This window comes from Giraffa tippelskirchi, chromosome 5, assembly GCF_054371585.1.
Source record: "Giraffa tippelskirchi isolate mGirTip1 chromosome 5, T2T-mGirTip1v1.2.pri, whole genome shotgun sequence".
In the NCBI taxonomy this organism is placed as follows: domain Eukaryota; kingdom Metazoa; phylum Chordata; class Mammalia; order Artiodactyla; family Giraffidae; genus Giraffa; species Giraffa tippelskirchi.
Window position 1 is genome coordinate 155,351,575 of NC_137279.1, and position 16,717 is coordinate 155,368,291.

The 16,717-nt window shown below is 38.1% G+C and overlaps 1 protein-coding gene across 6 annotated transcripts in view; it reads right to left on the reverse strand.

Annotated features, from left to right (window-relative positions):
* The window catches only part of AK4 (adenylate kinase 4), an 87,008-nt gene that overhangs the window by 20,248 nt on the left and 50,043 nt on the right, over positions 1–16,717 (reverse strand). For 5 of the 6 annotated variants that reach the window (XM_081486529.1, XM_081486530.1, XM_081486532.1 and 2 more), the window contains one exon: positions 11,625–11,744. The exons of the other annotated variant lie outside the window; for it this stretch is intronic. In XM_081486529.1, coding sequence (XP_081342655.1) covers positions 11,625–11,744 — 120 coding nt within the window. The remainder of the gene's footprint in view (positions 1–11,624; positions 11,745–16,717) is intronic. 6 annotated transcript variants of the gene reach the window in all.

Below are 16,717 nucleotides of genomic sequence, written 5' to 3' on the forward strand. Positions count from 1 at the left end.
ACAAATAATTCTTCAGAAAGTCTATACAAGAAAAGAAACCACATTCACAGAAGGGAAAAAAGTCAAACTGGCCTTGGGCTTCTACAGAGCAATAATCCAGGCCAGAAGACAATGAAACACGACTGCAAAGGACACAAGGACCACTTGAGACTATCACAGTCAGCTGAACCATTGAACAATAAGGAGATGTTTTCAAACATGAAAATTCATGGAATATAGCACCTCAGGAGCTGTTCTGCCAGGAGGGCAGCAGAGAAGGGAAGAGAGGGAGAGAAGAGAGGAATGCAATAAAATCCAGTAAACCACGTGATGAATGGGAAAGCTGTGTTAAAAATAATGCAAATAAACTTATTTACAAAACAGAATGAGTCACAGATGTAGAGAACAAACTTATGGTTACCAGGGGGAAGCGCAGTGGGGGAGAAATAAATTGGGAGATTGGGATTGACATATACACACTACTATATATAAAATGGATAACTAATAACGACCTACTGTATAGCACAGGGAACTCTACTCAATACTCTGTAATGACCTATGTGGGAAAGGAATTTTCAAAAGAGTGGACATATGTATATGTATAACTGATTCACTTAGTTGCATAGCAAAAACTAACATCTTAAATCAACTATATACTCCAATAAAAATTTTTAAAAAGTAGTTCAGTTTTATTCATATAAAAATCATATGCAAGTGACTTGTTTAAAGTGTATAATTCAATAGTTTCTAGTATATTCAGTGATGTAACTAAGATTAATCAAAATAAAATAAACAGAGGAGTGGTATGGGGGAAAAATGAGTGCACAGAATTCATTAAAATTTCTTAACTGTAAGATTGAAAAATGAGAAGTTAGAGAAGTTTATAATAACTTTTCACATTAAATGCTAACAAAATTGGGAGGAAGGGGAGAGGGGGTGGGAGAAAATGTAAGTATATTATTTAAATTTGAAATGTGAGATTAAAAAAAAAACCAAATATGTCAATCGCATCTTTTCATAATCTTAAGAGGCTTCGATGGGAATTAATATCCCTGGTGATGAAGAAGGTTTTATCTGAAATTCAGTATTAATTCTTTAGGGTTCACTTTAGCTTTTGCTATAGTTCCATTTGAGTAAAATTAAATGCTTTTTTTAAAAAGTATGTAAAATATGGTGTTATTCTTACAGAGTTTTACCTGCATTATGTGCATGGAGAGGTATCTAGAATGGTGGTCTGCAATGCTAACCCTTGTTATTTCTGGCTAATGGGATTTCAGGCAAAATTTGTTGCTTTTATTTTGCATTTTTTCATATGGCCTGAATGTTTTATAGTGGTCATGAATAATTTCTACAAGAACAATATGAAAAAAGTAAAATTAAATCATCTGTGGGAATTCCCTGTTGGTCCGGTAGTTGGGATTTGGTGATTTCACTACCGAGGGCCTGTTTGGGGAACTAAGATCCTGCAAGATACACAGTGCAGCCCCGAGAAAAAATAATAAAATAAAGTGTCTGCTCTTTTCAACACCACCTTCTATTTTTAACCCTAATCAACTTGTTCATCTTTCCAAAATCTGAGTTTTCTTGTTAGTAATAGGAAAATCAACAGATTTTTATACTGTTTTGTTTTAGATTACTAGATAAGGTTTAATGGAAGATGAGTGATTTTATTTACTTAGGCTTTCCCCACGTGTACGTAATGAGGGGTAAATATGCTGATCCTTAATAGAATGACAGTATTTTTGTTAATTTTCTCAACACTTCAGTTCTAACATCTATATCAGTATTTGTCTATGTATATTTACATTAATAATACTCAATTAAATTATCTTTACCCTGAAAATAAGAACACATATCTACCACCTGGCCACCTACTATGTTCCAGAACTCCACTACAAGTTTTACATTTGTTAGTCAATCCTTGCAAACCTATGCCATACATACTCCTATTATACAGATGAGAAAAAAGAATCCAGGAAAGGTAACTTTGCTTACTGAAGACCATAACCTACTTATTCAGACCTGACTCTCAAGTTCATGCTTCTTCTACGTTCAAAGTAAGTGTACAATAATTGTTTTATTATTAATTAAACTAGCAAACTATAACTCATATGCTTTGGATGGAGTTTTGCAATGAATTATCTTAGTTCACCAAATTCCCAAGATGCCTAGTTCATAAATCACTGAAGCAAGCTCCCCTAACATCTAAAATTAGCCTTACTTTATAGACTTTTAAGTAAGTAGCATAAACAAATGAGATAAGTACATCTGAAAATGTTTGAGAAGAAAGGCACAAATACAGAGAAACCATGCCTTAATATTTAAAGTATGTCTGAATTCTAAAAAAATTTTAATTGGAGGATAATTGCTTTCAAACTGTGGTCCTGGAGAAGACTCTTGAGAGTCCCTTGGACAGCAAGAAGATCAAACCAGTCAATCCTAAAGGAAATCAACCCTTAATATTCATTGGAAGGATTGATGCTGAAGCTGAAGCTCCAATACTTTGGCCACCTGATGTGAAGAGTGGACTCACTGGAAAAGACCCTGATGCTGGGAAAGACTGAAGACAAAAGGAGAAGAGGGCAGCAGGGGATGAGATGGTTGGAGAGCATCACCGACTCAATGGACATGAACTTGGGCAAACTCTGGGAGATGGTGAGGGACAGGGAGGCCTGGCCTGCAGAGGTCCATGGGAGTTGGACCAACAACAACTGCTTTACAATGTTGTGTTGTTTTCTGCTGTACAACAATGCGAATCAGCTATAAATACATATATATATCGCCCCCTTTTGAACCTCCATCCCACCCTCCAAAAATTGTTTAATTTAGCTAACTTTTAAATGTTAGTTGGAAGGAAAGTTCAAAATAAATTATTTACTCTTCCAAACTCAGTTTTAAATTTTTATTTTTAACTTCCTTCCAACTCATTTTTAATATTGACTTCGACACTTCTTCAACTCCTTGTTTTGCCTTTCAAGAAGTGTTTAACTTTTGCCTCCACCCACTTTTACAGCCTCATCTGCTCATAATTTTTGGCTCTCAAATTATCCAACTACTTGTAGCTTTCAGAACACACATGTTGTTTCATACCTCTGTACCTTCTGTGCATGATCTTCTCTTTCTAGATTGTGCTTTATTCCCAATTTCAAAATTTTGTGTCCCCTCCCTCCTGGAAGCCTTCCTAATAGCTGCCTCCCTCGCCCTCAAGAGGGCCAGCCACTTTCTCCTCTGTGCTAGCTCTCCCCTCCTACCCAGTTCACTGGTGTTCTCAAGATCCTACACTATGATTATTTAAGTAGCATTTGCTCCTCCTGGACTATGAGGTCAGGAAGTAATGCTATTCCCTCCTCAGATGGATTGATGGGATATACAAATAATGCATACTCAATTTGTTTATTGATCTCTGAACCAAGTTTTTCTAGGATACGTCCAAATGTTTGTTTTCCATCTGGTCCTTAACGCTTCCGTGTTAAAAATCTAGTCATTCCCTGAAAACACAAATGGAATAAACAAAGTCAGGATTGTGTACTATATTAAGATTGTTCCTCATCCTGAGGCAACAGTTAGATCAATTAGAAGAAACACACCAGAAATAGACGCAGGCACACAGTCTCAGGAGAGAATCCAACGAAATGAAGAAGAGATCCAGAGTTTTACAGTGTTTTTCAGTCAGATACTCTGAGCTCATGCAGACACCAAAGACACTGAACAAAGAAGGGTCATGGAATAAAAATCAAATTCTTTGAATTTATGGTTACCAGCAGGGAAGGGATAGCTAGGGAGTTTACAGACACATACACATTGCTATATTTAAAATAGATAACCAACAAGGTCCTACTGCATAGAGAACTCTGCTCAGTATTTTATGTAACAACTTAAATGAGAAAATTTGAAAAAGATACATGTACATGCATAACTGAACCACTTTGCTGTATATCCAAAGCTAACACAACACTGCTAACCAACCATACTCCAGTATAAAATAAAAAGTTAACAAAAAAAAGAACCCAAGTTCTTACACTGTGAATTAAACCAAGGACCCTCACAAAGACTTAACACTTTACGTTTCTCTGCAGTTTATTATTGAAATGCTAATGTCTAACAACTATATTGATTTCTATACATATACATGTATCTTTTTCATTTTCATATTTATTCCTATACACATGAGTATGTCAAGAAGGATGAGCCTGGTGAGATGCCAGAGATTATGACTGTTCAATCCATGCTTGGCATGCCTGAGAACTACCACCGTGCCCAGCAGAGTTCCTTCAAGTCTGTGACTCTCCACTCTTCAGCAGTCACTCCAATTGCTTCACATCTTCTGTTCAAGGTTAGGAGAGTATGCTGCTGCTGCTAAGTCACTTCAGTCATGTCCGACTCTTAGCGACCTCATGGACTGCAGCCTATCAGGCTCCTCCGTCCACGGGATTTTCCAGGCAAGAGTACTAGAGTGGGGTGCCATTGCCTTCTTAGGAGAGTATACATACTGCCTTAATAGTGATCGAAGATACAAAGGTTCTTTGCGACCCCATGGACTATACAGTCCATGGAATTCTCCAGGCCAGAACACTGGAGTGGGTAGCCTATCCCTTCTGCAGGGGATCTTCCCAACCCAGGAATTGAACCAGGGTCTCCTGCAATGCAGGTGGATTCTTTACCAAGTGAGACATCAGGGAAGCCCAAGGACTAAACATCTGAAGGTAAATGGGTATTACCCTCTTGAACACATGTGCTCATACACATACAAGGAGAAAGCCTGATCCTTTTTTCTTCAAACAGAATGCCTTCAGTGACCTTCCAAAAAATGTACTACATGTTTTATTTTTGATATACCCTACATTCCCAAGGGCAACAGAAAAAAAATTGCCCTTGGCATTTTCTTGAAAGATGTGATTCAGAAGACATGTGATTGTTGGCTTTTTCTCTGTAGGCATATGTTGCCCAGCGGGATGTCACACCCTTCAAAGGTCTGATTCAGAAAGAAAAATACAAAGTTGGGATAAGGTCAGAGCAAACACATACAAACACTGCACACATTCAAGTGGCTCTGACTTCTGCTAAAAAAAAAACAAAAAAAAATCCCAGAATTACCCACAGAGAGCACCCGTTAGTGCTCAGAACAAAATCAAATGGAATATACAAATGGAACATGACTGAACGATGACTCTCCTTGTAAAGGTATCTTTATCTCTAATAAAAAGGTTTGAATTATATTCCACTTATAATTCCAAAATTTAAGATTGCTTTCCATGAAACCAAACTTTGACAGCAAATACAAAATATTTCGATATCTACACCTAAAGTCATCTGGCAGACAATTCTGTTACAACTTGAGATAAATTAGGACTGAGCCTGAGAACTTGCATGTTACTGTTTAAATGCACAGGTTTTGGCAGCCATGTTTAGAAATAGGGGAAAAGAAATCTATTACCTAACATACCTCCCGACGGGCCCCATCTCATAGCCAGCATTTTTTTTTTAAATGAAGAATTTGTATTTGAGCTGGTTATTTGTAAGAGTTGGTTACTGTGCCTTAGTTACTATTTCACCTTAATATCACCTAGTAAGCAGTAAACATCTTAAAGAAAAAAGCAAAAAACAAAACCAGAGTTTCATAGCAAAATTAGAAGACTTATACATGACATTCCACTGGCTGAATATCTTAGAAAATATGAAAATTATTTTTATAAAATTGCTCTCACTCATTGAACATCTAAGGAAATTAAAGAAAGAAAAAGAGGGGGAAAATCATACCTGTATACACATATTAATACAAAAAAAAGAGTGTTTCTTATCCAACTAAAAAGCGCACTGTGAAGACAAGGTGGTACTGGACTGTTTTTAGCAAGTACATAGCTGACCAAGCCACAGAGCACTCACGAAGCCATTCACAGCCACCCCTGGTGTTTCCTTGGCATACATCCACACTACTCATTTTCCACCCACCGTTTGCAGGATGCCTCTCCACAGCCATATGGACCAAGATGATGAGTCATCTGTCATCCAAAATTCTTCTCCTGACCTTTCCACATTCAATCACCTTTAGCACACTCAACCGGCACATCCTCCGCAGAGCACATGCCCTGGAACATAAGGGGTTTCAAGCTGAACATAGAACTTAGCATTCCTGACGGTCCCCACTTTGCCAAAAGGATTTCTTCCAGAGCTTTAAAGGAAAATCACAACCAAAACCGTGACCAGATGGGTTTTCAAGGAGAAAAATATAAACTAAATCAGTGAAGAGACTGACGTCCTTTACTAAAAACAGGCCTATGATGTAAAAGAATTTCAGTTATTCATTCACTGAGAGGAAAAGTTATGGCAAAGCAAAGCAGTGAAAAGATACATAAAACATTTCACAACTGAAACTGACTTTTTAACTTTGTGTAGCTGAAGATGTTTTAAACTATTTTTGAACTTAATGCTTCACGTAATCACCAAAAAAAAAAAAAAAAAATTCATGACCTGCCCCTCATGTACAACAAACCACAAAATCTCATATAGTACTTCCTATAATGGGAAGAATTCTTCTAAGCCCTTTACGTATATTCACTTATTTCATCCTTTCTAAAATCCCTGTTTTCCATGAGGAATAAAATGCAGAGAGCTAATAAGGTACTTTGCCCAAGGTCACTGACATTGCCTGTAAATGGCAGAACTGGGATTGAAAGCACTGGTACGACTGGGATTCAGTTCAGTCACTCAGTCGTGTCCGACTCTTTGCGACCCCATGAATTGCAGCACGCCAGCCCTCCCTGTCCATCACCAACTCCTGGAGTTTACCCAAACCCATGTCCATTGAGTCAGTGATGCCATCCAACCATCTCATCCTCTGTCGTCCCCATCTCCTCCTGCCCCCAATTCTTCCCAGCATTAGGGTCTTTTCCAATGAGTCAACTCTTCGCATCAGGTGGCCAAAGTATTGGAGTTTCAGCTTCAACATCAGACCTTCCAGTGAACACCCAGGATTGATCTCCTTTAGGATGGATTGATTGGATCTCCTTGCAGTCCAAGGGACTCTCAAGAGTCTTCTCCAACACCCCAGTTCAAAGACATCAATTCTTCAGCGCTCAGCTTTCTTCACCGTCCAACTCTCATATCCATACATGACCACTGGAAAAACCATAGCCTTGACTAGACGGATTTTTGTTGGCAAAGTAATGTCTCTGCTTTTAAATATGTTATCTAGGTTGGCCATAACCTTCCTTCCAAGGAGTAAGCATCTTTTAATTTCATGGCTGCAATCACCATCAGCAGTGATTCTGGAGCCCAAAAAAATAAAGTCTGACACTGTTTCCCCATCTATTTCCCATGAAGTGATGGGACCAGATGCCACAATCTTAGTTTTCTGAACGTTGAGCTTTAAGCCAACTTTTTCACTCTCCTCTTTCACTTTCATCAAGAGGCTCTTTAGTTCTTCTTCACTTTCTGCCATAAGGGTGGTGTCATCTGCATATCTGAGGTTATTGATATTTCTCCCAGCAATCTTGATTCTAGCTTGTGTTTCTTCCAGCCCAGCGTTTCTCATGATGTACTCTGCATATAAGTTAAATAAGCAGGGTGACAATATACAGCCTTGACATACTCCTTTTCCTATTTGGAACCAGTCTGTTGTTCCATGTCCAGTTCTAACTGTTGCTTCCTGACCTGCATACAGGTTTCTCAATTAGTGGTGATTAAACTAACCCACCTTCCCAAAGGAGTTTAAGACACATGATCCTTTTTTAATGGTTACGTTTCCTTAAAACTATACAAGTTCATTTTATAAGGTGAGAAAATTTTACAGTTAAAGAATTTAAACTAGAGAAATGTAAATTACTGTTAGGTGGTGGCAAAGCTCAAGTTATCAGTCATGGAAAATACCAACATAAAGAAGTAGCGGGGGGTTAAAACACTAGGCTAAGTCATTCCTCTCTTACTCAGTTCACATTACCCCTTTGATGAAAAAATCCTCCTTCCAACCCCATTCATCAACTTGCAGGGCCTCACTCTATTCATGTCTTTTACCATAAAGTTGCCAATCCCACTTTCTACCATGAGAAGAGATAATTTTCTCCTTTGGGTCCTCAGGGTACCACATGAGTATTGATTTCATTATACTGTCATAATTTTTTACACACCTGACTCCCCTACTGTGATATAAGACCCTTAATAGAGAAAGTGTCTTGTCATTTTATCAACAGCACCTAATAGTTCCTGACTCACAGTAGGAGCTTTATTCATTACTAATAAATAAATATATATTTTCCACAGACCATTATAGCCTCTCACTTGACAGAAGTTTTCAGTTCAGTCTGTTGGTTCCCTGCAGCCCCATGAGAACACAGTTCCCAATATTTTTAATGGAAGGCATTCTAGAAAGATCTATGCTATAGTCAACTTTTCAGAACACCTCCACACTGAAGAATAGATGTTGAACAGTAGAGTTCACAAAAAATGGTCCATAGAACCAAACACACAGGTTCTCAATAGGGTAGGAGATTCTAGGGTTAAATAAATTCAGAAAATGCCTCATGATGTCACCTTCTATGATGAGTTAAATCACACTATCATATTAAAGGTCCATTAAAGTCCTAAGAAGTTGGTTAACTTTGGATTTACTAACTTTGAATAGGTAAGTGAACCCTACTTTGACTCTGTTTTCTCACCTGTTAAATGGAAATAACAATCTCTACCTTCATATGGTCACTGTAGGGATTGAATGAGATAATAAATATCTAATACTCAGATCACTACTTGGCACACAGTGAGTGCTCAATAAATTCAAGCAATCTTTAATATTTAAACTAAAATTTTCTAAATTACAGTCTGTTTTCTCATCAAGCCATTACTAACACTACACACTTTGAGAAAGACTGATACAGAATAACTATCCTACAACATATTAGTCATTTTGGAGATTTACAGCTCCAGACTTTAGGAGAAATAGGCAATCTGATAGTTAAAAACGTAGGACAATTCACTCTGGCTTCTCTGTGGCTGACAAACATTAAAGTTCACATTGTCACAACTTGCTGAGGCTTTGGTTCTCCAAAGTAAGACAGGAAAGAGAACACTGGGTGAACTAAAGGAAAACTACTCTGCAATGGAAAGAAGTTTCTTATAATATATAAATCTCACTATCCTTTCATTCCTAGAAAGCAGTATATTCATCGTTTCTATTTTCACTGCCAAGGAATCTTGCTATTTAAGAGTAAGACAAATAATCCACATAGTTCATTTTTTTTCAATTAATAAATCAAAAGATTTATACTGGGCTTAATCATCTACTTCAAGTAGATGTTTCTTAATTCCAGCTTCCTGTAGTACAAAACTGCAGTAGTTCATGTGTGAGCATCTGTATGCATTTTCCTAGGTAACATATCATAGGAACCACTGAGCTGTTTTTTTTCCAAACCATTTTTATAAAATTGAAGTATAGTTCATTTACAATGCTGTTTCAAGTATACAGTAAAGTGAATTAGTTATATATATACATAATTGAATATATACATATTATTTTTCACATTCTTTTCCATTATAGGTATAAGATATTGAATATAGTTCCCAATGCTATACAGTACATCTATGTTGTTTACCTGCTTTATATATATTAATATATATGCTCAGTCACATCCAAGTCTTTGCGACCCCATGGATTATAGCCCACCAGGCTCCTCTGTACTTGGCACACAGTGAGTGCTCAATATTAGAGCTTTTTCCAGGTAATAATATTAGAGTGGGTTGCCATTTCCTTCCTACTTCAGAAGAGCTTCCTGATCCAGGGATCAAACCCATGTCTCCTGCATTTCCTGCATTGGCAGGTGGATTCTTTACCACTGAGCCACCTGGGAAGCCCATTTTATATATAATAATGTGTATATGTTAATCCTAAACTCCTACTTTATCTCCTTCCAACTGTTAGCCCCTTTGGTAACCGTAAGTTTGTTTTCTATGTCTGAGTATCTATTTCTGTTTTATAAATAAGGTTGATTTTGTATCATTTTTTAAGAGTCCATATATAAGTGATATTATATGATATTTATCTGAGTTTTTTGAAAAATTAGGCCTATATATTATTTAGATATTAAAAATCAAACAGTAGCAAAGGGTATATACAATGAAAGGTAAATCTCTCTCCCAACCCTAATCCTTATCCAGAGCCAACCACTGTTATCAGTTTTTTATATCCTTCCGAAGACAGCTTATATATGTGTGTATAAGTACATACAGTAATATTATACCGTTTCTCCATTTTTACAGATAATAGTATATTATATATACTATATTACAACTAGTTTTTTTCACTTGGCAGTTTATCTTAGAGCTCTATCTGTATCAATACATAAATATAGATATTTGGTTAATAGGCATACCAAAATTTAAAGCAACTCTATGATAAGATATTTGGTTTCCCAGGTGGCGCTAGTGGTAAAGAATCCGCCTGCCAATACAGGAGATACACGAGACTAGGGTTCAATCACTGGGTCAGGAAGATCCCCTGGAGAAGGAAATAGCAACCTACTCCAGTATTCTTGCCTGAGAAATCCCATGGACAAAGGAGCCTGGTGGGCTACAGTCCATGGGGCTGCAAAGAATTGGACATGACTGAGGGACTGAGCACAGGATAAATACTTAGGTTGTTACCAGTATCTTATAACAAAGGTCAAAGCTATTGTTTTTCCAATAGTTATATATGGATGTGACAGTCAGACCATAAAAAAGGCTGAGCACCGTAGAATTGATGCTTTTGAACTGTGGTGCTGGAGAAGACTCTTGAGAGTCCCTTGGACAGCAAGATCAAACCACTTAATCTTAAAGGAAATCAACTCTTTATATTCACTGGAAGGGCTGATGCTGAAGCTGAAGCTCCAATACTTTTGGCCACTTGATCAAAGAGCTGACTCATTAGAAAAGACCCTGATGTTGGAAAGATTGAAGGCAGGAGGAGAAGGGGACAACGGAAGACGAGATGGTTGGATGGCATCACCAACTCAATGGCCATGAGTTTGAGCAAACTCTGGGAGATGGTGAAGGACCAGGAAGCCTGGCATGCTGCAGTCCATGGGGTTACAAAGAGTCGAGGGACTGAACAACAACCAGTGTCTTGCAAAGATTGCTGAAAATAAACGTCTTTGAATATATATTTATAGGCAAGAAATGAAGCAGGGAATTGGTAAAGACTACTTAATTGCCCTCCAAAGGTTACCCATTTTATTCTCAAGAATACTTATTTCTTATACCCTCAATTAAAAAAGATTTTCAGATTTTCTCTCTTTTTTAAATCTGACAGGTAAAAAATGATAACAAATGCTTTTAATTTATGTGGCTTATTTTGAATGGAAGAACCTCTGACTTAAGATGAGTCATACTTATGATGACTTAGTCATGGAAACAAAAAGCACCATCAAAACTGGAACAATAATGGGAATTCAATTAAGGTTTGCTTCAAGTTGATGGCTTTAGGGATGGTAGTCTGCAGACAAAGGAATTAAAAGGCTTCACCACATGGGTTTTTTAATTATGTTGCCAAATTGGAATATGTCTAAAGAAATGACTGGGGGAAAAAAGCACTTTGCAATCTGTAAGAAATTATGGAAGTGTTCAAGGAGACCATGACCCACTACTAGCAGAAGCCTGGTGGACCCCCAGGTTCAACTCACCATCAAGTAGCCAGTGTTCGCTGCGCCTGTTCTCCAACTCCGACAGCATGAGGCGTGTGATCACATGATCGGGAACCAAAAGGCCTTTCTCTATGTATTGCTTTGCCATATCACCAACTTCTATTAAAAAGACAGGAAAAAGAGACACTCACAAAAGCTTCTGGGGAAAAAAAATATGCTTACCAACTCTCTCCTGACAGTTTTGCTTTTTCTTCCATTCCTGCCTGATGTCCTAGAGGGAAAGGTTTTTAAAGAGTAATAGTTTTAAAACTGGCTTCAATAACGGTGACACTGTCTCCCAGGTGTCTGCCAAAGAATTAGAAAAGCATCTCTTGAAGATATACACAGACAGAAATAAAAATGAAAGGAAATATAAATTAGGGCAAAGAGAAAATCAAGAGTAGGAAATAAAGCTGGAGTCTAGAGGGAGAGTGGCACGCAATCAAGGCCGGGAGAGGAGTGAAGTCCAGTCTGCTTGCTAGCAGTGAGCCACACACCGGACCCAAGCCTCCCACCAGTTTCCGGTAACAAGGAAATAGGATCGACTTCACAATTCACGGTCCAGGGAAGACTAAAGGAAGCTGAGAGACTCAACCATTCCTCAGAAACCAAAGGAGAAAATTTCCACTCCTCTTCTAGAAAAAGTGCTGGATGATACAAACAACAATGGGTTTCTTTCTTTTCATGAGCAGATAGCACCTTGCTGATGCACTTGTAGAAGCAACTCAGTGTTTTTAGTGGAATGCCAAGTTCATGAAAAGACGTGAATTTCAATTTTTTTTTCAAAGGAAAAAATGCTCCTATCATAATTGATTACATGTGTTTGTATAATTTGTTATACGTGGAAATTGTCAGTTGGGCTCAGGAGAACATCTGTTAAGTTTCTAGGAATTGAATTTTTTTTAATCCAGATGAAGTCCTCAGCTCTCTAGCAATCTGATAATGAACCATTAGAAACACATTCTTGACAGGCCAATTAAGTTCTTATAAAAACACAGAGCAGAATTATATTACTGGGGAAAAAAATGTTAAAAACCATTTTGCCCCCACCTTCTGCTTGAATTTAATAAGGCAGAGACCTTCCTTTCCCAGACTGAATCTATACTGCCAACTTCATCTTCCACACTGAAACATGAGTTGTGAAGAGTTCCCTATCACTGGATTACTACCACTGGGCAAAGTGCTCAATGTTAGGCCCAATGATATGGATTCAGAAATGCACTGCAAGAAAAAGAACATATGAGCGGCTAAATATGAATGTGAACAAAACACATTCATTCAATAAGCATTTATTGACTGCATACTACTTAACAGGTAATATTCTACAAATGTAGCAGTGACTGAAAGTTGCAGCTTACCAATATTTAAGCAGTATGACTTCATCTGAAAGCAACAATAAGAATCTTTAACTGGGCGTACAAACTACCAGGCGCTGTGCTTTAAACATTTTACTTGTGTTATTTCATTGATTCTTCATAAGATCTTCACCTTTAGATAGGAGATAAAACTTGTATTTTTTTTAGGACAGCTTTATTGAGATACAAATCACACACCATAACAGTACAAGTCACACCGTAACATTCACCATTTTAAAGTGTGCAATTGAGTGGCTTTTAATACCTTCTCCATGTTGTGCAAGCATCACCACTACCTAATTTCAGAACATTTATATTACCCCAGGAAGAAACCCCATACCTACTAGCGGTCACTCTCCCATTCCCTCCTCCCTCTAGGTACTGATAACTACTAATCTACTTTTGGTCTTTATAGTTTGCCTATACTGCACATTTCACATAAATGGAAGTGTACACGATGTAGTGTTTTTGTATCTGGTTCCTTTACTTAGCATGTTTTCAAGGTTCATCCATGTTGTACCATATCAGTACTTCATTTTCAATGCTGAGTATTATGATTCTATTGTGTGGACATATCACATATTGTTTATATATACATCAGTTATCAGGCATTGGGGTTGCTTTCACTTTGGGGCTATTTTGAATAATGCTGCAACATACATTCATGTACAAGTTTCTGTGTAGATATACACTTTCAGTTTTCTTGGGTAATACCTGTAAGGAACACATTTACATCTGAAAAATCATTGTCAGACAGAATGCTCAGAGCAACTGAGAAGCTTATTCTGTGATGGTCAGGCCAGTCCCAGAGTCCTGTTCCCAGTCTCATCCACCAAACTTTAAGGTACACGCAAACAACAAATACACATCTTCCAAGGTGAGAGACCAAGATGTGAACTGGTTCGAAACATCCCATGAAGAAACAGTTAATGAGGAGGAATTGTCTTGTATGGAAAAGAGAAGACCCAGAGAAGGACATGATAACAACAGACCCATAACCTGATTCTGGACAGATGGAAAAGGCATTATCTTATTTAATCCCCCAGGGCTTAGAATTAGTACTAGCGGGAGTTGCAAATGGACAGGAAAAGTTGCCTGAAGAAATACTTGAATGGAGACTCAGAGAAGGGATATTATAGAGGGATTTTGAAAACTGGATTGGGCTTAATTCATGTTTCAGTCCCTACAGATGGAAGAGTCATGGTACTGCAGTACATTTTAATTCAGTAATTTAATGAAGAACAGTGTCCAAAATGATACCTCTAAGACCTCTGATTATCTCCTAAATGGCTCATAATGTACCTCCGCTGACACCTCAAACTTATCCTGTCCAAAATCACATTACCCTCCCACTCTATTCTTGTCTTGGATGCTTCCTGCCTCATCAGTAACAGAGTCCTCCCCTATCAACAGATTCCTTGGATTCAATTATCCAAAGTCAACCGTGGTCTGAAAAATATTAAATGGAAAATTCCAGAAATAAGCAACTGATCAGTTTTAAATTGGGCACTGTTCTGAGCAGCACGATGACATCTCTTGCCATTCTGCTCCATCCTGCCTGGGATGCAAATCATCCCTTCATCTACAGTATCCCACCTGTTAGTCACTTAGTAGCTATCCTGGTACATACTGTTGTGCAGTGACCTTATTTTACATAATAATAACGCAAAGGCAAGAACAGTGATGCTGGCCATTCAGATGTGCCAAGAGAAACCATAAACAGTGCCTCTTTTAAGTAAAAAGGTAAAAGTTCAACTTAAGGAGGAAAGAAAAATATTGTATACTGATGCTGCTAAGATATATGGTAAGACCAAATCTATCCATGAAGTTGTGAAGAAGAAAAAGGAAATTCATGCCCCAGTTTTGCTGCTGCACCTCAAACTTCAGAAGTAATGAACACAGAGCATAAGGGCTTAGTTAAGATGAAAAAAGCGCTAAATCTGAGAGGTCACATTCACCTAACTTTTACTAGAGTATGTTGTTATAACTGTTCTATCTTATTCAGTTCAGTTCAGTTGCTCAGTTGTGTCCGACTCTTTATGACCCCATGGACTGCAGCACACCAGGCCTCCCTGTCCATCACCAATTCCCGGAGCTTGCTCAAACTCATGTCCATCGAGTCGGTGATGCCATCCAATCATCTAATTGTCGTCTCCTCCTCATCCTGCCTTCAATCTTTGTCAACATCAGGGTCTTTTCTAACGAGTCAGTTCTTCACATTAGGTGGCCAAAGTATTGGAGCTTCAGTTTCAGCATCAGTCCTTCCAATGAATATTCAGGACTGATTTCCTTTAGGATTGACTGGTTTGATATCTTATTATTAGTTATTGCTATTAATCTCCTACTGTGCCTAATTTATTAATTACCATTAAATTACTTTATCAAAATTACTTTATCCTAGGTATGTATGTATGTATAGAGAAAAAACATAGTATATATAGCGTTCAGTACTTTGGTTTCAGGCATCAACTGGAGATCTTGGAATGCATTCCCCACAGACAGGGGGGCACTACTGTACTCTCCTCAGATATCATCTAAGATTAAGCACCAATTGTCTTGATTTTCTTGATTTCTCTTGTTGTTGGTGGTTTTTTAAAAATATGTATTTATTTGGCTGTGCCAAATGGTGAGATCTAGCTCCCTGACCAGGGCTCAAACCTGGGCTCCCTGCATTGGGAGTGTGGAGTCAGTCACTGGACTACCAAGGAAGTTCCTCTCCCATTCTCTACACCTAGCTGAACACGAAAACCTTAATATTATACTTCCACATGTCTCTCATATCCAGGACAACTGATCAAAACATAACAGCACAACAGTAACTGCTGAACAAACTAGAACAAGTTGTGGTCCTGCAGAACAGTCTGTGCCACTGTGAAATACACACTGAAGGCCCTGGACTGCCCTGGTATTTAACAAGAGTGCACGACTTATCAGAAAGTGGAGAAAAATGAAGGAAGCAGTGAGACAAACTCCAAAGCCTAAGTTAGAAATCTTTATATAGTGAAGAGGAGAGAACTGATAAAGGATCTCATAGCTAAGATCAAAGCAAGTCCTTTACCCATACCAATCCTTGACTGGTTACAAAACAAGAGTGCTTTTGGGTTCTTGTACATATGAGTCAATCAAAAGAATAATTAGACTACCTAAGCAGCCAATTCTCAATTCTTTGCTTACTTGACTTCTCAGTAGCATGTGACGTGACTCCTGTGCATGAATACAGAGTGACCCCTTTAAAGCCCATTATGCCCCTCCTATGACTTCCCATCTCATTGAGAGTATAAGCCAAGTCCTCCCCTTGGTCTCCAAGTTCTCTGACCTCATCTCCCACTTCTCTCCTCAACTACCCATCCTAGTCCAGACACAACAGTCTCCTTGCACTTTCCTGAAGATCACAAGCATGTGTCCACTGCAGGACCTCTGCATTTGTTCTTCCCTCTGCCGGAAAGACTCTTTCCCCCAGAATTTCAAAAGGTCAAGTCCTCTCAGCATTCAGGTCTCTGAGTATCACTTCAGATAGGACTCCCACCCTATCCAAACAACACAAGCACAAACACACAAGTCCCAATTCCCCTCTATTCTCTTGTTCTACTGTGCATTCTTTTCCAAAACTATAGGCTTAACATATTATATACTGATATATCAGTGAATTCACTTTCTGCCCCCAAGACTATAATATAATTAGCTCATTGGAAAAAATAATAATACTTTGCTCACTGCCATATCCTGAGTGCTTACAAT